General features: G+C 36.7%; 5 protein-coding genes across 6 annotated transcripts; 2 read left to right on the top strand and 3 right to left on the bottom strand.

The window, feature by feature from the left end:
- Window positions 1-2,162: 2,162 nt before the first annotated feature.
- On the top strand, window positions 2,163-9,745 carry LOC111330810 (uncharacterized). 2 transcript variants are annotated; one of them, XM_022935772.2, is made up of 9 exons: window positions 2,163-2,377; window positions 2,485-2,520; window positions 2,744-2,793; window positions 3,977-4,022; window positions 4,902-5,018; window positions 6,168-6,232; window positions 6,332-6,390; window positions 6,513-6,885; window positions 7,318-9,745. In XM_022935772.2, the coding sequence occupies exons 1-8, from the start codon at window positions 2,198-2,200 to the stop codon at window positions 6,854-6,856; spliced, it is 897 nt and encodes a 298-aa protein (XP_022791507.1). In that variant the 5' UTR covers window positions 2,163-2,197; the 3' UTR covers window positions 6,857-6,885; window positions 7,318-9,745. The 2 variants fall into 2 exon arrangements, with proteins under 2 accessions (XP_022791507.1, XP_022791501.1); XM_022935766.2 differs by having other exon boundaries at window positions 6,513-9,745.
- Window positions 9,746-10,307: 562 nt separating this feature from the next.
- LOC111330825 (protein CWC15 homolog) lies at window positions 10,308-15,140 on the bottom strand. Its single transcript, XM_022935785.2, has 6 exons — window positions 14,885-15,140; window positions 13,546-13,764; window positions 13,243-13,324; window positions 12,007-12,107; window positions 11,799-11,853; window positions 10,308-10,965 (listed from the first exon to the last, which is right to left on the bottom strand). Exons 1-6 carry the CDS (start codon window positions 15,013-15,015, stop codon window positions 10,894-10,896), a joined length of 660 nt encoding a protein of 219 aa, XP_022791520.2. The 5' UTR covers window positions 15,016-15,140; the 3' UTR covers window positions 10,308-10,893.
- A 624-nt stretch (window positions 15,141-15,764) lies between these two features.
- Window positions 15,765-18,152, bottom strand: LOC111331524 (sorting nexin-24). Its single transcript, XM_022936653.2, has one exon. It carries the CDS (start codon window positions 17,844-17,846, stop codon window positions 17,322-17,324), a length of 525 nt encoding a protein of 174 aa, XP_022792388.1. The 5' UTR covers window positions 17,847-18,152; the 3' UTR covers window positions 15,765-17,321.
- An 882-nt stretch (window positions 18,153-19,034) lies between these two features.
- Window positions 19,035-24,099, top strand: LOC111331590 (DCN1-like protein 1). Its single transcript, XM_022936743.2, has 7 exons — window positions 19,035-19,084; window positions 19,192-19,405; window positions 20,619-20,787; window positions 22,050-22,180; window positions 22,483-22,565; window positions 22,787-22,883; window positions 23,539-24,099. Exons 1-7 carry the CDS (start codon window positions 19,082-19,084, stop codon window positions 23,613-23,615), a joined length of 774 nt encoding a protein of 257 aa, XP_022792478.1. The 5' UTR covers window positions 19,035-19,081; the 3' UTR covers window positions 23,616-24,099.
- On the bottom strand, window positions 22,786-26,634 carry LOC111331600 (RING-box protein 2). The gene is made up of 3 exons (XM_022936753.2): window positions 26,423-26,634; window positions 26,248-26,295; window positions 22,786-25,781 (listed from the first exon to the last, which is right to left on the bottom strand). Exons 1-3 carry the CDS (start codon window positions 26,595-26,597, stop codon window positions 25,663-25,665), a joined length of 342 nt encoding a protein of 113 aa, XP_022792488.1. The 5' UTR covers window positions 26,598-26,634; the 3' UTR covers window positions 22,786-25,662.
- Window positions 26,635-26,808: the final 174 nt, after the last annotated feature.

The following is a 26,808-nucleotide window of genomic DNA, read 5'->3' as shown; positions in this document are numbered from 1 at the left end:
CGCGTGTTCATTGGTTGTTTGTCAGACAATAAGTTTATTTTAATTGGATAACACTTCACAATGGTACGTATACGTATGATGCACGATCCTCGCAGTAGATAGCGCTATTTAAGCAATAGCGAAAATCAGTCCTGAAAAAAATCAGGCCTGTACGGGATTCGAACCACTGACCTCTGCGATACTAGTGCAGCGCTCTACCAATTGAGCCAACAAGCCAACTGGGAGCAGGCCGTTAAGTTGATTCGTAATAAACCCGTGAAAGTGATAAATCAGATACAATGAAATATATGAAGTTCATATATTTTGAACTGCGGTATTAGATACGTATGATGCACGATCCTCGCAGTAGATAGCGCTATTTAAGCAATAGCGAAAATCAGGCCTGTACGGGATTCGAACCACTGACCTCTGCGATACTAGTGCAGCGCTCTACCAATTGAGCCAACAAGCCAACTAGGAGCAGGCCGTTAAGTTGATTCGTAATAAACCCGTGAAAGTGATAAATCAGATACAATGAAATATATGAAGTTCATATATTTTGAACTGCGGTATTTGAACTGCATCATACGTATCTAATACCGCAGTTCAAAATATATGAACTTCATATATTTCATTGTATCTGAGTTGTACGTATGATGCACGATCCTCGTAGTAGAGAGCGCTATACGAGGATCGTGCATCATACTTATCTAGTACCGCAGTTCAAAATATATGAACTTCATATATTCATTGTATCACATTACAATGGGAAAGGAATGTTGTTCGAATGTGAGCAGCCGTTGGTGAGGGAGTTTTCGCTTGCGTGACGACGCCGGAAAGGGCTGCAAGGGAGACTACCTTGTCATTTGTAGCGTTCCCCATCATCAGACCAGGGTATCACTCCTGTCTTCAGACACCACTCCCTCCTAGATGCATGATTCCCATCAATAGACATTATTCCCGTCACTTTCTTTGCCATCCTTAGAAATTCCCTCCCTGTCATTAGTCTTTCTTCAACTTAATGACGTGTATTAGTTTTTAGTACACGATGAAAGATGAAAGAATAGACATAAAAGACACTGTCCAAGGAAGCAAGTGAAGGTAAATGATGTCTACTGACTGTAAACAATGTGTAGTGACGGCAGATCAAGTCAAATGATGGTGAATGATATTCAACAACGGTGATAGATTTAAACACAACGATTATATGAAAGACATATATCTTAACTACGGTTATGAAACGTAAATGTGCAAAATCCTCGCAGTAAAGCACTATTTAAGCAATAGTGAAAATCGGGCCTGTACGGGATTCGAACCACTGACCTCTGCGATACTAGTGCAGCGCTCTACCAGTTGGTTTGTTAGCTCAATTGGTAGAATGCTGCACTAGTATCGCAGAGGTCAGTGGTTCGAATCCCGTACACGCCTGAAATTTTTTAGGCCTGATTTTCACTATTGCTTAAATAGTGCTTTACTGCGAGGATCGTGCATATATACGGTGATAGATTTGTTGTAACAGCGTATGATGTTGATTAATGGCAACGATGCCTTAGGATGGTGGATAGTGATGTTCAGTGACGGCAGATGATGTCTAACGTCGGCCCTAAGTATGATTTTTAGTGACGAGGATTGGTGGCCAAGGATACTTGATGATACTGAATGATTTCCGATTTTTCAGCCAAATGATGGAAATGAATCAGTAAAGTAACGGGTAACGATGGGTTATGACTGCATTATTTTTCATACACAGACCTTCCCACGCTCGTGACAAAGACAGAAAACATCTTTCTTTACTTTTGGACTCTTTCAAAACACGGCCTGATGCTAAATCATTCATATGAAAGTGAGTTAAATGATGAGCACCAGGACTCGCTTTGAAAAAGAGACAAAGATAATTTGGAAATAAGCCGAAGAATAACGGTCACATGACAAGTTTAACCAATTGCGGACAAGCAAAGGTATCCCTTTAGTGAGCAATAAGTGCGTATATTTGTAGGTTGAGGCTACGTTAACACTGTGGACATAATAACTTCAGGTAGCATAGGAAATAAAGCGGTCTCCTGCTTTAGATTTGCATTTTTCATGATGTTTTAGCTTAGTCGATTTCCTCCACCTTGGAAAATGCACAGGAAATGGAGACTGGCACGAGCGGAAGCGCCAAACCGGAACAATCCCTTGCGCGCTTCCAGATGTTGTCTGTGATAGCCGTAAAGCAAATATGGCGGCTAATGCAATGGAAACCGATGACTTAGGCCATTTACCTTCAAGTACCCTACGAAGATCAAATTCAGCTCCTAATGTGAGCGCTGCTGTAGTGAGTGAGGCCATTCCTATATTTCAGCCACTGCAGACTGCAAGGCAGCGTCGATTTTCGACGAGTCAAATGGCTGTGAACATTGTAAGTAAAAATTCCGCGAAAAATGTCAAGAAAGAATTTCCTATTTTGGGCTACATTTTGCAGTTCTAAGCAGCTGTGTGTTCTCTTCTGCTGTAATTATTTTTCAGGGATCTCCTGCATCAAGAATAGCACAGATCAAAAGGGTATATTTTATTTTATTTTTTTTTTGTTCTGTAGAATAACTTCTTGTAACGACTTTGTACTTCGTCTTGTTATCAATTCATGCTGAGTTCTAAATTAGTACATTCTCTGTAAATGATGCTGTATCTTCAAGCATTTATAATGCTATCAAAAAGGCTTTGGTTGAGCCCTTAATCGTGATAAGGTAAGGAGAAAAATTATTGTATTTCATTGTAACTTTCATAGGAAGAGCTAGAAAGTATGGACGAGGCAAGTCGGGAGAGACAAATTGAAAGGTAAGTCGCACAGTAAGTAAATGCTTGGCAGCTAAACTGTTATAATTTGTTTTCATTCATTCTTATTTTTATAGATGTGATAACTTCGCATGAGGAGATTCGTACTTCTCTTCTGAGCATTTTTTTCTACATCGTTACTGACGGGCTTGTTTGTATGCTGTATTTGTGTTAGATCGATGATCACGCTTGACTTACGCGAGATTAGAGTGGAATTTAAGATAACAGCAAACTTAGTAGAAGTATTTACAATCCGGCGACTTTTCGTTCTGTCTGTTCTATTGTTACGCTAGACGTCTTTTGAATTTCAGTAGCCAGAAAGTAGAATATTCCCATAAGATTTATTTTGTGACATTCTTAGATATTGCCCTTGGTTAATTTTCATTTACACTGTATTTACCTTAAATGCTACCAAGTCGTACCTGATGGAAGTCAGACACATCGTTCGTTATTTCTAACAAAATATCTAAAGCTTCAAATTACTAAAAAATCCATAACAATTATAGTCTTTTGAAATAAAGTTTATATTACTGAAATCATTTCACATACATTTGACAAGCAATTAACGTCTTCAATTTTCATAAAATATTTATATCCTGTTTAAAGTTTTTTAATTCCTCTCTGTAGACCAGACTACCTGGGTGCAAATCTAATTGAGTGCATTGGCACAACATTGTGTCTAACATATCCAGAATTTCACTGCAGCATCAATTTTCTGCCTCCTTGGCTCTGAACTTTTTTCTCCGAAATTACTAGTACCTGATTCTGAAATTATGAGTCATTTGTGAAAGTATTAATAAAATGAAAAAATTATCGAAAAACTAATTTTGTCTCACACATGATGATATTTGCTGCAAAATAATGGATGTTTTGGTTAGAAATTCATGATGAGAGTCTCCTTACATACCACAGAGCCATAACTCTAGGCATCAATTTAACCTGTACATGGCAGGGTTTTTTAAGGAGTCAGTCAGTTTTATTATAGATTTTTATCCCTTTATGGATCAGGAGAAGTTTTGAATGGAGGGTAATGTGAAATTTTTTTCATGTGATTCATAAGTTTTCTCTTAAATTTGAATAATTCTATAGAGAAAATAATGACTGTTTCTTATTAATTATAAGTTTCGGACAAAAGATGAAATACTTTGCAAACTACTATTACTATTTGTTTTGCTTATTTCCACAGTGAACTATCTCTTACAATTGGAATGCATGATCACATGACTTTAATGGTGAGTCTTGTGAGAAGTGACAGTCTTTTATTTAGGAATATCCATTCTTATTTTAAATTTTTTGTCATTCTTTATTATTTTGATGTGTTATTGCATGTTGAAGTAATGAAATACTTAACTGACTCTGAATAATTCCTTAATAATTTTCTCTGATATTTATAGCATATGTAGTGAGGGGAATTTAAAATCTGGAGGCTTTGTGCATTGCATGGGCCTCAGAATAGTCTTGTTTACCATTACCAAAAACATTGGGGACTTTAAGCAGTCAGGACGGCAACACCACGGAAGGCGTCGATTAAAAAATGAGTTTCTACTTTTAGTTAGAATTTCGAAAATGGCTGCATGTGTTTGCCGTCTCATAGGGCGCCAGACCTCAAACTCAACATAACGCATAAAAGTAGCGTTGAGTTCTAAATGTAGATTAAAATAATTTGTCGCTGCGGTTTCACTTCGCAGACAACACAAATTTTGGTGATTTCACATTGTTGTTTTGCAAAGGACGGCTACGAAATGTACAAAGTTTTAAAACGCACATGCTGGGCTATTGTTCTGCCAATTCGATCTATTGTTTTTCCACGATCTCGTTGCCGTAGCCGTCGTCGTTTGCGTAAAGTCCCTATTATCTGAGAAAAAGTGTGTAATGATTATTCTGAACAGCTTGATGGCTTTACAATTGAAGGTCTGTAACTGATCCAAGTTCTCATTTCCGCAAAGCAGTAAAAGGAAATAGGACAAGTATAGAAAAAGAGATACTCCTTGAGGATAAATCACAGTTCAACCTTTAAATCATTGATCAACATTTTGAAAGCTTTCACATTTCTGTAGGGTGACTTCTCTAACCATAAAAACAACTATGTTTATTTTACTTCTTCTTTACAGGATCATGATAAAAACCATGATGCAGACATGCATGAACGACGCAACTCCTTTGATGACCACAGACATCCATTCCCATCACCATCATCGTTATCATCGTCACCAACAAACAATCAGAGGGTCAGAATCTATGATAATATTTCAATTCAAATGTTTCTAAACCAGTGTATAAATGATCAAATCGTTTAGCTTGATTATCCAGGGTAGAGTTATCCTGAAAAGAGAAGCTGATGTTTTGATGGTTTGAGCAGAATTCATAATCAGAGTCAAGATTGTATTTGATGTCAGTCCTTTTGAATGACAGTAGTCCTTTCCATGATGTCACTTACCGAGACAGTCATAATACATCAACAAACTACTGAAGTGTAATCTAGACAAAATGTTCAGGATATGTGTCTCTAAGTAATGTATTCTCCAGGTTCTCAGAGATTTGACTGAGCACTTGATTTTTGAAAAAACTACTGTACTGGATTGTTGATACAATGCAATTATACGTATGATGCAATTATATTTGATGACCAGTGTTTACAAAAGGTTATATATTTATTGTCAAAAACAATCCATTTTCACAAAAGGCCCCAATAGTTTGTACTCTCAGTGAACTGTAGTAATCTGTCTACAAATTCAGTACAAAAAGCTGGTCTTCCGGCCTTCTCTAGTTTTGAATATGGAATGAAAAATTGGCCAATGTACTGACAAAAAACTATGCTAGACTGTACTTGGATATGTATACCAGTGACTATATTGACTATAAGCAGTCTCTTCTTTTTGGCAAAGTCTGTTGCACGAGTCAAAAAAAAGAAAATGAGTGATGTTAGTTATCCTGTGAGCAGTCCTCGAATCAAAAAGGGAAAAAGACTCTGCCAACATCCTGTTGTTGCTTGTTTGAACATGTGCGGCGGTTGCCTAGAAACTGATCCTTTTCCAGGCCCCCTTGAACTATTGTGGGCGCAGATTTGGTCATCTGTGTACATGAAAAACAAAGGCGTGTGCACCAAAACCGGTTTGACTGGGGGCAAAACCGGCTTGAGTAGCCTGGAGTTTTGGGCTTTCGGCATTTCAAAGCAACAACAGGATGTTGGCAGAGCCTTTTCCCTTGGATGGTTCAAAAGAAGAGAAGAAGAAAAGGCTCTGCTCGCAGGGTAGATGTTAGTATGCCAGGGGAGCTCTTAAAGTGGACTATAATTATTCTAGTCTTAGCCTAGTGACTATAATTTAGCTGTAGTTTTTATTTTTGAAAAAAAAAAAACAATTATTTTTTGCTTTCAGGGGATGAGGAACGCAAGAAGCCTCACTCCAAGTCCTATACCAAGTCCTACTAGAACAACATTCACGTAAGCTGAAAGAGTTGTGATGTTGTTTTTTTGTCACTTCTAAATTTTGTGCATGATTTGTAACTTAAGGTTGATTAATTTTTTTATACCAATTTGCAGGCGTAGAAGTCTCAGCCCTGTATATTTTAGACCAAGTACCTTGACACTGAAAAGAAAATGTAGGTTAACACATTGTGATGTTGCTAACCATGGGGTATTTATAAAAAAATTTTATTTAGTGACATTGTTATCATGACTAAACGGCACAAAGTATTTTACATCAGAATTTTCTTGTATTTAGGGCCATCAGAAGGCTTTGAGCCTGGAGTCAGTCCATCAAAACGTCTCTGTGATGTGTCACCACTCAACTGCTCTCCAAACGGTCCAGTTGAATCAGAGCATATAAACTTTGAGGAGGTAAATAATATTCATGAGGATCCTGGCAGCTCTTCAGCTTCAGATGCCTCGACATCATCGTCAACTGCTACTCCAATGCTCTTTGGAGAGTTACCAAGACAACCATTGTACCGTTCAAAATTTACTCCCCCAAGATCACCTCTGGCAGGTCCATCAACAACCCAAAGCCTCCCAAGAACACTAGGGAATTCACCATCTTGTTTCACCTTTTCTCCTGTTCAAGATTAATGAGAGCACAAGTTGAGAGATACATTTAGGTATCTATTTCTATTTTGTAATTTTTGTTTTCCTGATTCCTTTTGGGGTACATCTATTTCCAAGAGCTGTATGATGGTTAGGTAGAACAGTCAAGTAACTTTGAAATCTTAAGATTAGGGGTTCGTGATAGTGAATTTACCTCTGAGGTCCAAACATCAGTGTACTAAGCTTTTAAATACCACTTATGAAAAAAGAGGAAAGGGTTGTATATTTGTACATTTAAGTCTTAAAAAGATAGCCAGAGTGAAGAGCTGCTGAGTTAATGAGGGAGTGAAAAATAGAAAAATGAAAGGGTCTGATTTATGTTTAGTGTTTCACATACTAATCATTAGGTACAAGCTTCATACCACTGTTTGAGAAAAGAGGATACTCAAAAAATGTAGAAAAAACTTTTTTCTTACTAACATCCTATATTGATTTTTTACCCTCAGGTTTATTTTTCTATCCCAAAAATAAATGAACATACAGTATTTTAGAGCTTTATAAGAGTACATAGATCCATTTTCACAATGGCAATAGATAAATATTAGAACACTTGCCATTTTGTACATTTATTATAAGATAGTTTGACCAAATATAGAGTTAGGTAGTCATCATCGTAGGATGGTAAAAATCAATTTGATAGTCACTCTAAACATATATTCCAAGAGTGTTGGAACCTTACAATATGCAAGATTGGTCTCCAGGATTATTTGATTGTCATGTAAATTTACTTTAAGTTTGTGGATGTTTTTTCCCCCTCTAATTTGTAGATAAATTATTTTGAAACTTTGTGTTCAAATCACCTTAGGGTCCAACATGTATTTTTTCTACCTCTAACACCTGTGTCAAGGAAATTTTAACCATAACTTACCATTATGTTGAGTTGAATATTTTGATTTTGGACATTGGCACAGACTGCTCTTGTACTTATAGTTTCAGCACAGGTTAATTCATAAGTAGAATGTACAGAACTGTACAGCTGTAGGGGTTCCAGTAAGTTTTGAGTTACATGGGAAAAAACTGCAAAGTAGGTTTCTACTGGAAGTTTGATCTTTACTCAAATGTTAATTTAATTTCAGGGAAAATAGAAGATGATTTTGCTTGACAAAAACAGCTAATTTTGCTCTTGTTGAAACCCATGCAGCTGTGCTTTTGGAGTGCAGTAGTTTCAGGTCGTACAAGTGCCTATGTTGGATTTTGAAAAGATCAGATTATTGATTTGCCTTGTCATGAGTTGCAGTTGAAGTTTCTCAACCATTCAGTTACTGTGTTTAGTTTCTAAACAAAGATTTTATCTGAGGTGATCACTTAAAATTTTAATATTCTAATTAATAGCTATAGCCATGTGAAATGTAAATGTTCAGTGACTTTCAGTGATTACAACATCTTTGAACTAGTCAGAGGGAAAACTCTTATTTTCCCATACCTAGTACAAGCAAGACTGAAAAATCATCCAACAAAGGCACTTGTTGAAATCAAATCTGTGAAAATTTTGGTTGTTCTTATGAAGTATTGTCTTGCATAAAACTCCCAGCTCATTTTGCATGTATGAATGTGAAAGATAAGTAGTCTCGTTGATTCATGAGTGGATTTTATTTGGTGATCTTGACCTGGTTGGGAATGGTCCTCAACAGGGGTGTTGGTGGGATGACCGGCCTTTTTTCGGTTGTGGGAACCGCTGATTTGAGTTTTCTAAAGACTCATCTTGAGGGCCTTGTTGGTTAGGTAGATTTTATGAGATGTACATATCCAGAATGGACTATATGGCATTCATCTGATCATAGCCTTTATTCCTGGCTTTGAAATGTTTCCCTGTATTTACCATCTTTTTTTTTAAAAGTACTAATCCCCCAAGATGTTTCAGTTTGGTGAAGTAGATCTGTCATAACCAAGTTGTGTAAATATGATTAGCTGTAAATAGGAGTGGTAAAGAGCTATCGGGTTTTTTGCTTGTCCCAAGTTTTCCCTGACCAAGCAGTTTATTGAGCAGCAGGCCAGGCTAGAGTTGATAGATAGAAGTGATTTCAGTCAAACCTGTCACCTGTTTTCATCAGTGATGAACATGTAACAAACTTATGGGTCAGAGGCTGGTATCATGATATAATGCCAATGGATATTTTTATCAGCAATGGAAAGGAAATATGTAGAATGTGAAAGAGAAGATTGCAAATGAGCTCTTGGGTGTTGAAGGATAAAATGCTTTGTTAATACACCTATTGACTGGGAAGTAGGGCTGGATAGGAAATTGTTCTCTCAAGAACATGATGTATGGAACGAGAGCAAATATTTCCCTCTCAGCCTAACTTATATCAACCAATAAGTGTTTTATTGTATGACTGGGGCTGGTTTTTTTTCTTGCAACTTTTCTTTTAGCCTATTTCTTACAAGGTCATTATGCATTTTCCAGTCCTACTTGTGATATCACTACCATCAGTTCTCATACAGGGACTTTGCAATTATGTTTTTTTTTTAACAAAAGTGTACACAGGGCTGTATGGGCCTTATGATAAATTTACCTTGTACATTATCTATTCATTTTCAGTCGGCAATTTCATTCTTTTCTCAAGTCTGGATAACATTCTCAAAGCTTGCAAGTTCATTTAGTCATTATTACTTTCAAGTGCCAAATTCACAGTCATGGTATTGTAATATCCATAGCGTACATGTATGTGGCAAGATCTATGTAGCACCAGTTTTTATAGTCAATTTTTATGGCTAAGAATACTACATGTAACTGCAACAGTTAGGACCATTTAAATGTGTAATGCTATTGTCTTTAACTACTGATAGCTTAAATTTTAAATTGTAAATAGCTCTCAGAATATTCATTTCCTACAAGTAACTGACATCATTCATAGAATAAACACTTCAAAAGTATTTTACTGTTTTTTTTTTGGCTTAAATTTTGACTGTAATGTCCCTCAGATGCTCTTAACCCTTATAAACAACTGACATCTAATTTCTCCCTACAGACCACCCCTAAATCAAACATTAAGGGCACAATAATAAAGAAAATGATCTGCTACTAAAGAAGCTTTTGATTGTTCAACAAATTCTTGTTAGTGCCCCAAGAAATGACTGAAGAACAGTATGGAGAATATCCATAGTGATGCAGTGTAAAGGATTACTTGATTGCCAAGTTTGGTACTAGATTTCCTTGTGATCGACTTTCATTTCCTGGTACAAACACACTTGCACATCCATGTTTCAGCTGGCCATGGTGAAAGACTTGAAATTAATAACTTGTGAATGAGATAATTTGTCTACACCTTCTTAACCAAGAAAGTTGGCATTAACAGGCCCCAGGGAGTATGAAAGGATTGTTTAGGGTGGGTACTCCTCCAAGGCCAAGAAGAGTTATATGTTTAAAGTTTGGTGAGACCCAGTTACATCAAGATAAAAATTTTAGGACTGTTAATGTATACAGAAGTAGGCAAAGTCAGCAAAAGATGCTTTTATTTCACTGGAATTAAGATCCTTCAGGTTTTTTTTTATGTAAAGAGATTACAGAAGGGATTGACTGGAGCAGATGACTAAGTATTCACATGATGGGAGGTACTACTCCAAAAACCATTTTCTAAACTATAGAATTAAAAAAGTTTGCAAATTCTCACATTCCCTTTCTAACTTTCTATCACATGTTTCTTAGACAAGCGAAAGCAAAAAAACTCCAGGAAAAATATTCACCACACTTAAATAACACTGGTTAATTTATGATCAATCAGATGATCAGAAATTAGATGGAAAAAACTGGTCGTAAGTTGAATGAATGTAGTTTAGTACACTGCTTCACAAGCAGACATGCTCTCCTTCTGTGTGAGGATATCAGATGAGACCATCTTGAGAAATGAACTGGAGTGCATATGAGAGATAAATGAACAAGGTCTCCCTACTTACAATAAAAGCATTCTCAGTTCTTGGAAAGCAAAGTTCTCTCTAATAATAGTTGCTACCCAGCATTTTACTGTTACCAGAAGAAGATATTTGTATGCAAAGTTGTCTTGATAACAGTCACCTCATTTTCATTATTTTACATATTTTTGCATGAATTTCTTGTGGAATTCTGAACGTAAGGTGTCGTTGATGAAGTGTTGTTCCTATAAAAGGACAAACAAGAACAAAAGTAAAAATCATAACTACAGTAACTATTAACATAATACACAATAATTATTCAAAGAAGAGAATTGTCAAGTCCATGATTTCTCTGTACCCAAGTCAGAGGCTCTCAAGCAAGAGATCAATTGAACTTCACTGTCACTGTCTTGAAGAGAACTTTGAGGGTGTGTCAATGAGGAGAATAGGGACCTTAAGAAACCACGACGGCGACACCAAGGAAGACTTCGATTAAAAAATGAATTTCTACTCTTAGTTAGAATTTTAAAAATGGCTGCAGGAGCTTACTGTCTCATACAGCCCTACGGCTTGACTTCAGCATGATGTATAAAGTAGCCGTTGAGTTCCAAATGGAAGTTAAAATAATTTGCCGTCGCGGTTTCGGTTCACAGACAATGCAAATTTTGGCAATTTCATGTTGTTGTTTTGCATAGGACGGCTAAGAAATGTACAAAGTTTCAAAACGCACGTGCTGAGCTGTTGTTCTGCCAATTAGATCTCTTGTTTTTCCATGTCCTCGTTGCCGTCGCCATTGTGGTTTCTTAAGGTCCCTAATATCAATGAGTACACTTACTGAATGTTCTTACTGAACATAGGCTATATGTGTACCATGTCATAAAAATATTTTCAACAAATAACTCTCTCCATAATTCAGAAAACAGATGATGAGTAGAATACCCCATCACCGAGGGAGTGTTATTCTGAAGATACCAAATTCATTCAGTTAATTTAAAGGAAAATGTACACCAGAGGAGGAAATTACTAAACAGGTGTTGCCAATTCTAGAGACAAATAATTTTGAGAGTATGCATCTCACCTTTTTTCCATCCTCTCCTTTTGCACAGTTCTTGAATACAACATCATCGTCCCATCTTAATATATGAAAAACCAACATGATAAAGTTAGGTTCCACAATGGATATAGTGATTTTAAAGAATAAACAAACAATGCATACAAATAAGCCAAACACTTGAATTAGAGAAATTCACTGCCAATGTCATAATTTTATCATCACCACTGAATACCTCCTCTTCACTTTGAAATTGTTCTGTGCACTGAGTAAAGGATTTCCAGTCATGATATTTTCCATTCTTATTCGTTCCTCTTCTTCTTTCTTTTCTCTCTCCTGCCATACAACACACCACCATTGCATAAGGTGAAACTATGAAATATAATCTCTTAAAAGAGTTTAGTCATAATTCAAATAATTATGGATTGTTACGTCGAGCAGCACAACCAATAAAGTTTTGGATAGTTAGTAGTGCATGATTATGTTCTGCAGAAAATATACAGTATTCTACAGATTACCTCCACATTAGCCTGTTCCAGGCTTTAACCCATTAACGTCCAGTGCACCCGTATGCGCCCATGGGGACCCACACCCTTTCTATGCCCTGTGACGTCATCAATTTTAACCCTGGAGCACGAATTCGAGCATCTACTTGAACGGGTTGAAAATATCTTGCAGACGATACCAGAATGAGCGCAATTGAGTGGAGGAGATTGGAGAAATAGCCAAAAAACCGTGTCACTTTGACCGGAAAATCTGCACGAAGATCGTGTTTCACTACCCACCTACCTTTCCGAGCATGTGCTTTGAAAATAATGAGTAGTTTCTGAAAAATCTCTACACCAAACTGAAGCCTACTCAATTTCCAGCAAGTGAGGTGAAACTTTAGGCAAGGAGAGGGGAAAAAAAGGGCAGGAGAAAGAGAGAAAAGTAGAAGTCGTAAGTGGGGCATGACTTTTCAACCCAAAAACTATGTCGAAATTTTGCTCTCTGCGCGTGCCCGAGATTTTCAGGCCGCCATTTTGCATTTGGATCGAAAGGCCGTCGAGTGCATGAGCTGTCAAGTGGTTTTTGGTAAGTTAGAGCTTTTAAAACCCCAACAGTGACCCGAAATCTGCTGGACTAGCTTCAAAACACAGTTTTCCACAAAAGCTGCGGCCATTAATGGGTTAAGCAAATAAAACAGTCCAAATCTGTGTAAAATTGTATAGAGTGGGATAGCAGTGGTAGAGTGAAAATTAAGAGAGGTTTGGGTTGTGTCATCAATCATTATGCCACCAGACCCAAGGCTGCCTTTTTTTTCACACCTCTGCTACTAACTTCACTTCATTTTACTTACTGAATGCCTGGAACAGGACACCTACAAATCACTGTGTAATTACAGTGTACATGCATGCAATATTTTATGAAGAAAAAGAGAGAGGAAAAAAAACATGTAATCTTTCAAGGAGTAATCAATAGTATATCAAACCTTTTTAGCTTCCTCTTGGGCTCTTTCTTTTTTTATTCTCTGCAGCTCAGCAAGAAGTTCTGCTGTGTCATCTTCATCATCACTATGGACCATTGATTAAGAAAAAAGATATGAATTTGTGTATAAATTTAAAAATATTGACTTGAAGGACCTACAATGTGAAATGAGTTTCTACATGTGCTAATGGAAAGTACTGTTGACAGTTTTTGCACAAACTTCTGTGAGAACTTGAATGAAAAAACTTCCCAATGTCTGCTCAACACAGTGTAATATGAGAGTCAATGAGATGTAAAAACATAGCACCTTTCATCAGAATCATTGTCATCATCATCATCAACTGGATCATCTGCATCTAGATTTGAGGGAGGTGGTTGATCAAGTCGGGGTCTCTTTGGCTGTTCAACTGCTGATCTATTTCCTTTCTCCTTAACTCGCTCGCGTGCTGCTTGACGTTCTCTCTCTTCCAAATCTTTGCGGAAGTCTCGGCTGCGGACTTCTTCAACTGTATCTTGACCTGTTTGCCTGTTGATCCACAATATTAGTATCAATAAATAATAATAATAATAATGAATACATCTTTATTAAATTTGGTTCTCTAGGATCAGACTCGTATCAGACCCAAACTAACTTTGATAACAAAACCGACCTACATATAAAAATCACGAAAGCAACTACTAGTTAATAATAACAATAATAATACGTATGATGCACAATCCTCGCAGTAGAGAGCGCTATTTATGCAATAGCAAAAATCAGACCTGAAAAAATCAGGCCTGTATGGGATTTGAACCACTGACCTCTGCGATACTAGTGCAGCACTCTACCAATTGAGCTAACAAGCCAACTGGGAGCAGGCCATTAAGTTGATTCGTAATAAACCCGTGATGAAAAATCAGGTACAATGAATATATGAACTTCATATATTCATTGTACCTAATAATAATAATAATAATAATAATAATAATCTCTTGACAAAGGAAATGCAAAGTCTTCAAAAGTTCAATGCAAAATAATAAGAAAACTTTACTATAAAAATAATAAAAATAATCTATAACAGACGAGTTTAAGGAAGTCTTGCTCGACCCTTCCCTACTTCCAGATCCCTGTCTTTAATGTCTGAGTTCCTCCTTCTCAGGGTTCTAGATCCCCAAAGACATAAGAGTGCGCTCTGCAAAATTGCAAAGGACACTTTCACATAATAATATTAATAATAATAATAATAATAATAATAATAATAATAATAATAATAATAATAATAATAACGTTGTTTCCTATAGGCAGGGTTTTCATGGTAATTTACGAAAAAAATGTAGCGCGGGTTCACTGTAAGGCTGCTAGGAGAATTCTAAAGAACAGAACACAACTATTTCCTCTTTAAAGATCTTTGGTCAAGTTCAGTTCTATTAAGGAAACATAGTAGTGTCTACGGTTCGTTTGCACTCTGGGACGCAATCAATGTGTTCTATATTTACTCTTAGCTTGAAAATCTCGCCGACGTTATTTCATTAACCATTCCATGACTACTTTTCACTTACACTATAAATAGTTCAAGTCTTCAAATATACGCGTTTAAAGGGAGACTTGAAAGCCAAAATATATAAGTTAAGAACACAGTGTAAACCCATCGTCACTTATTCCTAACCTGTGTTTTAGTTTTGTGTGCGATGGTAAGTCTCGACTAGAGTACTGCTTTGATAATGCGGAAAGATCTCCCTCTCCTTTTCCTCGTCCTCCTTTTGCAGTGTCCCAGGTCGGTCTCGCTGCTGTGGTCATATTTCCTTACTTTTTTTCTTCACTCAATATTTCTTGAAATCCTTTACATTCAAAACGTCCAAAAGAAACCTCAAATGGTAAAATCAAAATGGCGTCTCATGCAAACCACTGACTCACCGCTGACATTAAGTTCATGTACGTCACGTAAGAAGCCGTGATTTGTACTTGAGAGAATACTGAATCATTCCAACTGCCCCCGAAGTATTAGGGCTGGTCAAGTTTGGATTGACAAATTAAGAACGTCGTCAATAAGGGGGAGGACCCACGGCGGATTTTTAACAAGCACAATGATAGCTATTAATAGTAATTTCTCTTTTTTTTTTTTTTTTTTAAAAAAGTGGCCCTATGGTATGTGACCTTTGGGTAATATTATTCAATAGTTCAGAAAGATGACTTCTTACTACATCTAGGGAAAAGGGATGCCGCATTTCATGGTTTATGAAAAAGGGAAGACATAAGTCAAAGGGTCCAGGTTTGATCCTGGAGGACAGAGCATCCCTTCACGTGACATTTGTACAGGTATCCTTCATCTCCACTTAGAAAAACAAAAACGAAAGAAAGTGATTCTTTCTTCAGAAGAGAAGCCTGTGCATGACTACTGAATGGGCCAAAAATTAATTTTCCTTCCTAGGAGTTGCAAAAAATACCTTGCATCCCTTAAGAGAAGAAAATTGGTTCTTTGTACAAGTGAACCTGTTGAAGACTTAACCATACCTTATTCTTGTAAGTGAAAGAGGCTATCCAGCATGGAAATCAAATTATCTATTTAATGGGTAATTCATAAATATAGCTCACAACTATTTCCTGTGATCATTACAGTTAAGAAAACTGGTGCTCTGAAAAAACTTTACACCATTGTTTGTAATTCTTATTTCAGTACATAAATAACAATTGTATCAAAGAATTTGAAAACATCTGCAAAACTAACAATGTTTGGATTCCTTTTATTATATGTTTATAAATATTTTAAAAAGGGGTGGAAATATGTAAAAAACTGCTAAAAAAATTGAAAAAGTGCATCAAGATTTGTTCTTCTATGGTGCCAAAAATTTTCTTGAATAAGTACTTTGGCAAGAAAAAGGACTTTGAAGTAGTATTCATGATTGTTTGATCTGGTAGAATGGCATATCTATGGTGGCCCATTAGTGCAAAACACAACACAAACACTGAAAACATAACACACACAAACTGAAAACACAAAACACACGCTAAAAACACCACAAACTTATCTGCATTGTCAATTTTTCAGAACTTTCTAAAATTTAATTAAATATCACCAATAATAACTGTGATGTTCTGTGGAATATCAAATCACTGCCTTGCCAAAAAATTAAAATATGGGCCAAATCAGTTGTTAACACCATTCCCAGAATTTTCTTAGCAGCAGGTCAGGTGATCCATGCATGCTCTATGGTGTTCCATTATAGGCTAAGACATGCCAAGATTATTCAGAAATATACTGCACTTTCCATCAGTTTTTAGTTCTTATTAACCGAGCAGGAGGTCTGTATGGGAGAATCTTGACCGAGGTCACCAATACAGACCTCACTGTGTTCGGTCTGTGGCAGCGACCAAGGTCAAGATTCTCCCATACAGACCGACCTAGCACGGTTGATAAGATGTTTATTATATGGCTGTGTCTTGTATGCCAATTTTTTATATTCTTTGTACCTTTTTTTTCTAGACCGGTCTAGATGCCGGTCTAGATGGGAAAATCTAGACCGCTTTCAATATTGAATTTGTGAATTTGGTAGTTCCGAGTCCTTGTGAGACACAGCCATATAATAAACCAGCATAATGACCCACTCAGAATTTTGGTAGAATATGAGAAAAGTTTATAAATCATAAGCCAGGGGCGAGTAATTTACAAACTTTTGAAGTGTTCTCCCAACATCCAAAGTAGGTTGGTGCCAGGTAACTCAATAAAAAGTGTGGTCTGTTGCTTCTATAAAATAACTTGAGGTTTACTGTGCAATAACTGAGAGGTTTTTTAACCAATCAGGGCATTCAAGTATTTAAAGTGACTTTATGAAAAGAGTTTGAGCAAAGCCACCTCAAGGATGTTGAAAGGCACCTTAAAACATCTATGCTTCATTAAGTTTGTTCAGATGAGCAAGCAACAGTCAAAGACAGACTATGGGTTCCTAAAATGGACGTGTTCCAGTAATACAGGTCCCCTTTCTCTATGCTACCACTGCCTCCCCTCGAGCAAAACGTAGTTCGAACGAACCAATCAATTTCTCCTGAAAGTAATAAAATTAAATACTTTGTCCAGTTTGAAGATTATCTCAATTAAAGGCTTTACTTTATCCGTACAGGCCTTTGAGAGTGCCTTGCAAAACAATATCTGGCAGAGGGTTGTTTCCCTTGTTGTCTTTGAAGGGATCATTGATGAAGCACATCAATGGCTGATGAGTTAATCTTGGTAACTCATCGTTATAGGCATCCAACTCTTCACTCGAACTTGCTCGCGAGGAATCCAAATTGTGACAGTGTTGTGGTAGACTAGTCTCTAAAAACTGCGAAAAAAGGTTGTGAACTTCGCTAATCCCAATAAAAGAAACAAGGTTCCTTAAGTACTTCTCCAGAGCTTCTCTCCTCGACTCCAAGAATCGTAAGCTTGTATTCAAAGGCTTTGGCAGTTTCGTTGAAGGAAAATGAAGAGGTTCGTGTACAATTTTGCTAATTTGTTTCTGGAAATCGTAAAATTCTCTGTAGCGACGTTCTGTTGTTACTTCACGTCCATTGGGCTTCGTGATGTGAATTTCGTAGACAGTATATTCCTTGTCATTTCTAGGCTTCCTAAATGAAGGAATTGATAAAGCAATCATAGTTATATGTGAAATAGATATTGCACATAGCTACAATTAACTGTTTCGTACCGCTCCATTGCAGCACGCTTCAGCGCTGCAAGGCAGTACAAGAACACACCTTTCCCTACCCTGCAGAGTGCAAGGCTTGACTGGGTAATTGTGAAGAAGAGCTCCCCAAAAAACCTGTCGGCCGACTGTCGGCCGACTGTCGGCCGACAGTTGACCGACAGGCGGCCGACAGTCTACCGACAGGTTAAGAAAAAAGAAAAATTGTGTAAAAAACGAACAGTTAACGTGACATAACAATCCGTAATGGTGATGTATGACTCGACAGACTTCACCTACTTACCGATCGACGGCAAAGTTGGTAGTATGTAAAGAAACGTTTCTTCCAAAATGTTATCAGATGCGTATAGGATATATCACTTGCGTAATTTACAACACACCAGACAATCTAAGAATCGCATAGGAAGATAATTTAATCGAAAACTCGGCCAAAAACTCTGAAAACCATAAGCTACGTATCAATACAAACACTTTCGTTCCAATCGCCCAACAATGCAACGCGGCCTCTTATGGTATGTTAAGTATGTATGTATGTATTTGTTGCTAGCATCGTCAAACTTAGAATCCCTAACATTGTGTGATCGTTTCACGGACAAGCTACCGACAAGGTACCGACAGGTTACCGACACATTACCAACAGTCGGCCGACTGTCGGCCGACTGGCGGCCGACAGGTAGCCTATATTTCAGGCAAAACCTGTCGGCCGACAGACGACCAACTGTCGGCCGACTGTCGGCCGACAGTCGGCCGACAGACGACCAACTGTCGGCCGACAGTCGGCCGACAGTCGGCCGACAGTTGGTCGTCTGTCGGCCGACAGGTTTTTTGGGGAGCTCTTCTTCACAATTACCCTTGACTGAATAACCTTCGCTAAGAGAATCAGGGCTGAGTGGGTAGAAAATTGCTCGAGACTGAAAAAGTAAAATATTTTTTAAGATTTTTAGCAGTGACATTAAAAAATATATATTTTTAATTTAATTTCAAATTCTCTGTCTCATTTTGAGTATCAGAGTTAATGTTTATCCTCCATAAAAAAAAGAAAAAAAAATACGAGCGGAATCAAAGCAACTAAAAGGCCGGGGTACTCCGGTTAAGATTTTTTGTGTATGGACCGTAGGGCTGACCTATGGACAGCGGGCTCAGATTTCATGTTCGAAGAACGATTTGGGCGGTAGTGTGATGTGGATATGGTGAGGGATTTGTTGTCATTTTATGTTTCAAAGATCCTACCTTTAAAATTATTCAGATGACAAATAACAGAATTGACATCTTCTTTTGTTCATACTGTGTCTTACAGCACAGGCTAAAGTCCTCCCAGCGCGAAAAAGTGAGGCAGTTTATCACCTTCACTGAAACGAATGAAAAGACAGCTATAAACTGCCTCAGCCAAAATGATTGGAGATTGGACGTGGCGTCAGATCTGTACTTTCAGAATCCAGAGAAATACTACATTGATATGAAACCTTTGATAGACAAGAAAAAGCTCACACACCTGTTTGATCGTTACAAAGGTAGGAATAGTGATGTATATATAAAGAACTTTCCCTCTGTTGTACATGTTTTTGTACTCAGAAGAGTGGTAACCGGTTTAAGGATTGTGCAATGTTTTATTGATGATCGTAATGCCCTATTCTAGTCTTTCAGTTAGGTTATTTAATTTTAGAAGTCCCTTTTCAAAATCTTGACACTGTTTTGAACGTTTCCGGTGCGGTGAACTTGTATCATAGCGAGCTACTGTAGTTTGCCAAGGTCAATCTGTGCATACCTGTAAACTAAATACATAAATCTGAAACAAGATGGCCATTTTTTGTAAGTTCTTTCTTTACACCCTTTCGATTTTACTTCTATTTTTTTGGAATCTGGAAATATTTATACCTAACCGAAAAAATGGCTCTGGAAATTCTGCACGGGTGGGGGATATTTCATTGTGAATGCTTAAAAGAATTATTTACAGACAGACTGGAATTTCCTTGGGGGGCTCAAAACACAGAACATACTTTCACAGTAGGAGAGTTATGCACAGGTTCAGGAATGACAAATTTTAAATATAGTCCTTGGTGAGATTGTTTATCAAGAGATCTTGCCTTTTTTTGCGGCAAGTCCTATGATTATTAAATTTCAACCATCATGAGAAAGGTACAGGATTATGTTTTGGTCCATTATCCTTTTTAACTCCCATGAGTGACCAAGACAGAATGTGTCCTTACTATATCGATACAATATCAAGCAAACAAGTGATGAGATAAAAGAAAATCATCAACACAGGGGAATTACTAATTGATCCAATACCAAATTCTCTGAACTAACATCTTGTAAATTGAATGGAAGACAGTGAGGAGAATTGCTGATGAGGTGTTGGGAGTGAAAGGTTTATAATGTTATGCCCAGTTTATACAAATTTGTTTTAACATGAATTTATGCTCAAAATATTTACCATCTTGGTTGGGATATTTAGGAAATTTAAATTACATTGATGAAAGTTTAATCACACAATTTGTATTACCACACAATAACTTATTGTGTGAAATTCTGGGTGCAACTTTGCATTTCTTAACATTTTTCAATGAGCAAATTCTCTTTGAAGGTTTCAATTGGTGGGGTGTGTATTCTCTGTTCCTGGAATCATCTGTAAAGCTGCTGGACGGCTCTTAAATCCAATTTGGTATATTAAGGTTACATTGTCTATTGCATTTTGATTCTTAAGTGTTTTTATTTTCTCTCTAGACCCTGGTGATGATGATAAAATCATGGCTGAAGGAATAGGGCGTTTCTGTGAAGATCTCAAGCTAGATCCTGCAAGCCTCAAGGTTCTTATTATAGCTTGGAAATTTAAAGCAGCAACTCAGTGCGAGTTTTCAAGGAAAGAATTCACTGATGGCATGGTAGAACTGGGGTGAGCCGGAAAATAATTCAAATATTTAATCCTGTAATTCCCATGAGTGACAAACACAGAATATCTCCATACATTATCGAGCAGACAATGTGAGAATAAAGAAAATATGAATTAGGTGATTATTAGTTGATCAAATACCAACTTCTCGGAATTAACATCATAAGAATTGTATGGCAGATAGAAGGGAGAATCACTAGGAGATCTTGGAAGTAAAAGGGTTAAGTACATTATGATTTGGCTATATCAACTCAGTTGAAATATGTAAATTGGCCACTGTAACAAATAGAAAAGCTGACGTTTCGGGCGTTAGCCCTTCGTTCTGACAAATGGCTAAAGCTTGAAACGTCAGCTTTTTTATTTGTTATGGTGCCCAATTTACATATTTCAGCTGAGTTGATATAACCAAATTACATTGTTACCCCCACCGACGCAGCACCACAGTTTCTTTAGAAACTTTTAGCCTTTAAGTACATCATACCTTTTTTGGTAGATGGTCAAAGATGAGTAGAAATATAGCCAGAAAATCCTGTCATATCCATTATTTTCAGAAAGGATATTTATGAGTTAAAAAATTCCCAGTGCCACTAATGTTTGCCAGAAATTGCTAATTAATGCACACACCCTATTGAGGACTTCTGGTCCAGGAGGCACCCAGTTGAAAAAGGATAGTGATTTTGTGAACCATATTTAGACTCATGAATCCAAACACCTTTTCCTATTTTGTAGGGCCAAAGAAGGGAGGGTTCCTCCCTGTGAGTAACCATTCTGCGCAACTTAAACCCTCTGAACCCTAAAAGTGACTTGGATCTAATTTCTCCTTACAATATCACCCCTGGCCAAATTGCACATACATGTTATGGCAGGGCTCAACACTAAGTTTTCAACTTTCTAGCCACTGAAGTGGCTAGTGACAACTTAGATGTTACAATAATTTCAGTTTGTTTACTAGCCAAACTGGCCAGTGGAATTGAAAACCTCCCACCAATAGTGAATTTCTGCCAGTCGGTGGCTAGTTGGCTACTGCTAATGTTGAGCCCTGTTATGTGATTAAAAGAAAATCACCATCTGAAAAAACTCTTGATTTAATTTAAACAAATTCTTAATAGTTAGCATCTCAGGAAATATTTAGAGAACAGTATACTGATGTTAGGGTGTAAAGGGTAAATTTAACTCTAAAATTGTTTTTCTCAAGGGAGAAAAGATGCATTCCTATTTTAAGGTTCAGGATAGAGAGTCACATATTTCTTTAATTCCTATTGTAGTTGTGATTCCATTGACAAACTCCGAAGTAAACTTCCAAGCCTGGAGGCTGACCTTAGAGATAATGGTAAATTTAAAGATTTATACCAGTTCACATTCAACTTTGCCAAAAATCCAGGCCAGAAGAGTTTAGGTAAGTTTTCAGGTATTGAGTGTCAATTCTGAGATTTCAGTTTTGTTTGGGAAAATGTACCAAAATTCCTATGCCTCCATCTTTTCCCATTTCTAGGTACTTTTAATGATAAGTCTGTCATGCATCATTTTGACTTTTATACCACTTTGTTTCTCTATTTCTCAATTTTTTGTCAATTTTCCTATTGTTCTCGCCATGATTAACAGATGTTTGACAACTAATAACTTAATATATATGTAAATTGTAAACAGCATTTTTCTGCTGCATGTTTGTATCAACCTTTTTATTTTTTTACTCCTTAGATTTAGACATGTCCATAGCATATTGGAATATAATTCTAAATGGAAGATTTAAATTCCTTGATATCTGGTGTGAGTTTCTTTTGGTAAGTAAAACCATTCTTGGCTTTTTAAGTGATATAGACCATTTGCAGTTGCAGATCACATAGCACCAAAAATTATGCATGCAATTTCACAGGTTCATACGTATGTTCTATGGAAGGACACATGCATTGATGATGTGGTGCCATTGGCAACTTTAGTCTACTTGTTGATTTGATCACAAAAATCTTTTTTTTTTTTTTTTTTTTTTCATTTTTCTTGATAGTTACATCACAAAAAAGCAATATCTAAGGACACTTGGAACCTCTTGTTAGACTTCAGTAACATGATAGAGGATGATATGGGAAACTATGATGAAGAAGGTTTGTATTACAGAGAGTGTTACAATATTTGATTATGTTTATGACTTACAGGAAAAAAAGTCGTGGAAAATTGCCCACTGTTATCCTTACATCAATCTGTCTGTCTGCTGAATTTATAAGAAAACACATTTTATTTAGGTTTCCTTGTTGTTTTGATATGAAGATCTTGTACTTTTGTATTAATCGAACTTTCTTTTTACTGGCATAATGTACCTAATGAAATCCCATGCATAATGAAATGCACAAGTATGAACTGCCAAGATAGTTCAGGTTTTAAACCTCTTTCCACTTGTGCACTTGTGTCAAGAAGATAGTAAAGAGGGATGTTGGTTTTAGTTAGCTTGTAATTGTGAAAAAATCTACAAAATTTAGCAACCACAGACCCCTCCACTCTCTCAACATTATTTCCTCTGTTAACACTTTCAATATAAGCTTTGTTATAAGTTTGTAAGCCATGTCAGTGAGTTGTCCTCTTAAAGGTGAATTTTTTTTCAGGCCTTATTTCCACAAGTACATAAGTTCTGCGAGTATCGCTTTCTTACATTTCATGAAACCGCAGTATATTCAAAATTCAGTTGAAAACAATTGTTTATAGGAGTGAAGTCTTGTTAATGTCATGAATTTTAATGGTTGTTTATTGTTTATCTTTTTGTAGGAGCCTGGCCAGTTTTAATCGATGAATTTGTAGAGTATGCAAAACCTAGAATTACAGGAAAGCAGACAACTGTTTGATAAGATCTTTGCTTGCATTAGGAGTATTTCAAAATGGGCATCCTGTGATCATATTTTTACACGAGACTGGAAAATTGTTCATTTTTCATGAAATTTCCAGAGCTGACCATTTGAAGTTTAAGCTGAGCTAACATTAGATGCAAGTACCTGTACTAAGGGACTCTCATTAACTTTCACTACCTAACAACTGTCATGGCAGTGATATGTACCCATGGTGTATATAATGGTGACCAAACGAGTATTTTCATACCGATTTTCTTGTTCTAATAATTATCGTTACATAGTTGGGTGGCATATCTTCTTATATTATACAATCCCTTTCTCTTTATGGCATAATCTTCAAACAAGAGGTAAAATTAGCCACCCATTGTAAATTTCTAGTTAAATCAATGCTTTTAGTTAATAATCTCTTTTCACTATATAAACTAAAATATTATTATTCCTGTGAATACTGTGAACAGAAGTAAACCAACATTTTCTACCACTTTTGTCTCTATCATGGTTTCCACACGCCATGGAAAAAACTCTTTAGAGAATGAAATTATTTCTAATAGTAGCAGTTATATTCCATACATTCAACTCAACATGAATTATTTCACTCTTAAATTCTTAGAACCCCATCAAGAAAATCATATGTATGATAACATTTTCTATCTTTCTAAATTTACTTGCAGCAAGTAAAAGAGAACTCTGAGGAATCAGAACAAACAAATTACAGCAACAAATAGAAAGCTATAATAAACTGTATACTGTTGTAAAAAGTTTTACTGCATTAATTATAAAAGTTTCCAACAAGACTGAGAGATTTGGTATTTGATCAAAGGTAAAAAGAATTGGAGAAGTTAGTGAGTCAGCCACCAGTGTTATATTTGATGACAACAATGGATGCCCTGCCATGGAAAATTCACCCCAAGCCTCGTTTATGCTACAAATTTTAAAACTAGTGTCATCCTCATGTTTTCATATGAATATTCTGTTGAATACAATGCTCTGGGGATACTTTCTTACTTTTGTAGTCTTAAGCAGTCCCCATCTTGGAAGCCAGTGTTAGGGATCAACACTAACGATAGCCAACTAGCCGCAGACTAGTAGAGATTCAGTTTTGGCTAGTGGTTTTTGATTTCCACTAGCCTCTTTGGCTAGTAAACAAACTGAAATTGTTTTGCCATCCTAATGTAAGTATGCAACCATGCAAACCACACTATGACTAACAAAAGAAAAAACTGCACAAAGGATAATTATGTAGAACAAACTTATATGCATCATGTACTTTGAATTACAACTAAAATATCCATCTTTCCCAAAAGAGTTCGTTTTATTTAGAAAAATGCAAATCACTCAGAGTTCTTTTAAGATTTATCTACAATTTACATTCACTCATTGGGGAAGAGGAACAGAGATGTTGTACATTTGGGTTTATCTCCCCAAGAAATGAATTCTGAAACAAACAAGTATCTGCTGAGTTCCTTCACGAGCACTATATGTTTTCAGACCTTCATTAATTGAGCAATCACTGGTGGCTATTCAAAGCCTTGGCACTAGTTGCTTTATTGAAGTGGAAATTCAAGTGGGTTATTGAGCACAGCTGATGTGCAATGATCTTAGACTGGAAATTTTCCTTCTATGAGCAACTTTCTCACGCATAAATGATAAGTCTCTGCAAAGGTTGCCTCAACATACAGTAGAATCCCGATTTCTCAAACCTCCAGGGGAAACGCAAATTGGTTTGAGAAATCGGGAGTGAAATTACAAGTGAAGCAAATCCAAGGGAAACACAGTTTGGTTCAAGATATTGGGAGGTTCGAGAAATTGAGATTCCACTGTACTGCAATCGCCATATACAAAGTAGAAATTAAAGTATTATCTTTTCAGTGATTTGTTGTCTAATTAGAACCTAAGGAATACAGACATTGTTACAATTCTAATGAATGAGGAATACATGCTTTTGTCAAAAGGTAGAATAGTGTTCTTCCAATGCAGAATTCAGATAAACAGAGATAGAGCAAGTGTCTTGAAATAATATTCCTGATGTTTACACTGCTGTATGTTATCTGCCAATTCTTTGGACCACCCACTCTTGTTGACACAGTGGACATCTGTTATTTTGCACTACCCAGAGTGACATACAGCAGTTATGGAATGAGTGATTGCACTCTCCCCACACAACTGAAAACATGAGAAAATTTAAAATCAACACTGCTTCAATTTCCTTTATTGAAAATAAGATGTCACTGTGCCTTAACTCTCACATGTGACCAAAACAAAGTTTCTCCATATAATATCAATAAAATTTCAACCAGACAATTGGTGGAGATAAAAAATAATAATCAATTAGGGAATTATTCATTGATCCAGCTGTAAATACTCCGAACTAAAAGCATAAGAGTTGTATGGCAGACCGTAAGGAGAATTACTAAAAATGAGATCTTGGCAGTGAAAGGTTAAAACCGTGTTACAATAATTCTTCTTGGGTCTACTCTCCGTCTTCTCCGATCTTCTAAATAAATAATTTAGGTGTGGACAAACCATCAGAAATACCAGAAATCTGTAACTGGTAAGCTCAAGAACATAAGCTTACTTCCATAGTTTAGTTTAGCAAGTATATATACTAAAAAGACAAAAACTGTCTTACCAACGCATTCCTCTTGTTTGTTGTCAGACTGGCATCGAAGGCAAGCATCTACATAAATATAAAAAATAATTAGACGAGAAACAAAGCAATTCTTTGGCAAAAGATCGGAAATAAAAAAAAAATAACAAAAAAAACGACTGCTGAACTTCAGAAAATTATGAAATCTAAAACTCACCCATCACTTGCACGCGACAAATAGCACACGTATCGCATTCTACATCCCATGACCACATGGCCACGGCATTCCATTTTTTGAGAGTAAACATTTTCTGTACTCCTTGATCTTTAGACGGCGTGCTTTCTTCCATATTCACGTCTTGTGGCTCCTCGAGCGAAGTTTCGGAAGCCATCTTGTTCAGACCACAAGCCACCTCGCGCCGCTTGTCGTTGACAAGGACACTACTCCTGAGGGACTCTATCTAAGTAAATTAGTCGCGATAAGGTAAAAAAAGGAACAGCACAACCCCGTGCGGTTGAAGTTTTCGTTTTTAATATGGAAAATAAAAGTAAAGCTTGTTGTATATTTTTTTCCCATTCTGTATTGAACAGGTATGGTGGGGA

Source organism: Stylophora pistillata, chromosome 7 (genome assembly GCF_964205215.1).
Source record: "Stylophora pistillata chromosome 7, jaStyPist1.2, whole genome shotgun sequence".
Classification (NCBI taxonomy): Eukaryota; Metazoa; Cnidaria; class Anthozoa; order Scleractinia; family Pocilloporidae; genus Stylophora; species Stylophora pistillata.
Note: the sequence above shows the minus strand (reverse complement) of the source record. Positions and strands in the feature narration are given on the sequence as shown.

What these genes read in the sequence shown, in the direction of transcription:
- LOC111331590 (XM_022936743.2), top strand. An exon ending in CCTGTTTGATCGTTACAAAG is followed by an intron (nt 19,406 to 20,618) that starts GTAGGAATAGTG and finishes TTTTCTCTCTAG; the next exon opens with ACCCTGGTGATGATGATAAA. An exon ending in GATGGCATGGTAGAACTGGG is followed by an intron (nt 20,788 to 22,049) that starts GTGAGCCGGAAA and finishes TTCCTATTGTAG; the next exon opens with TTGTGATTCCATTGACAAAC.
- LOC111331600 (XM_022936753.2), bottom strand. Translation starts at nt 26,597, where the DNA reads ATGGCTTCCGAAACTTCGCTCGAGGAGCCACAAGACGTGAATATGGAA. An exon ending in TTGTCGCGTGCAAGTGATGG is followed by an intron (nt 26,296 to 26,422) that starts GTGAGTTTTAGA and finishes ATATTTATGTAG; the next exon opens with ATGCTTGCCTTCGATGCCAG. An exon ending in CAAACAAGAGGAATGCGTTG is followed by an intron (nt 25,782 to 26,247) that starts GTAAGACAGTTT and finishes TCATGTTTTCAG; the next exon opens with TTGTGTGGGGAGAGTGCAAT.
- LOC111330825 (XM_022935785.2), bottom strand. Translation starts at nt 15,015, where the DNA reads ATGACCACAGCAGCGAGACCGACCTGGGACACTGCAAAAGGAGGACGA. An exon ending in GACAATGATTCTGATGAAAG is followed by an intron (nt 13,325 to 13,545) that starts GTGCTATGTTTT and finishes AATGGTCCATAG; the next exon opens with TGATGATGAAGATGACACAG. An exon ending in AAGGAGAGGATGGAAAAAAG is followed by an intron (nt 10,966 to 11,798) that starts GTGAGATGCATA and finishes GTCCTTTTATAG; the next exon opens with GAACAACACTTCATCAACGA.
- LOC111331524 (XM_022936653.2), bottom strand. Translation starts at nt 17,846, where the DNA reads ATGATTGCTTTATCAATTCCTTCATTTAGGAAGCCTAGAAATGACAAG.
- LOC111330810 (XM_022935772.2), top strand. Translation starts at nt 2,198, where the DNA reads ATGGCGGCTAATGCAATGGAAACCGATGACTTAGGCCATTTACCTTCA. An exon ending in GTCAAATGGCTGTGAACATT is followed by an intron (nt 2,378 to 2,484) that starts GTAAGTAAAAAT and finishes ATTATTTTTCAG; the next exon opens with GGATCTCCTGCATCAAGAAT. An exon ending in CGGGAGAGACAAATTGAAAG is followed by an intron (nt 2,794 to 3,976) that starts GTAAGTCGCACA and finishes TTATTTCCACAG; the next exon opens with TGAACTATCTCTTACAATTG.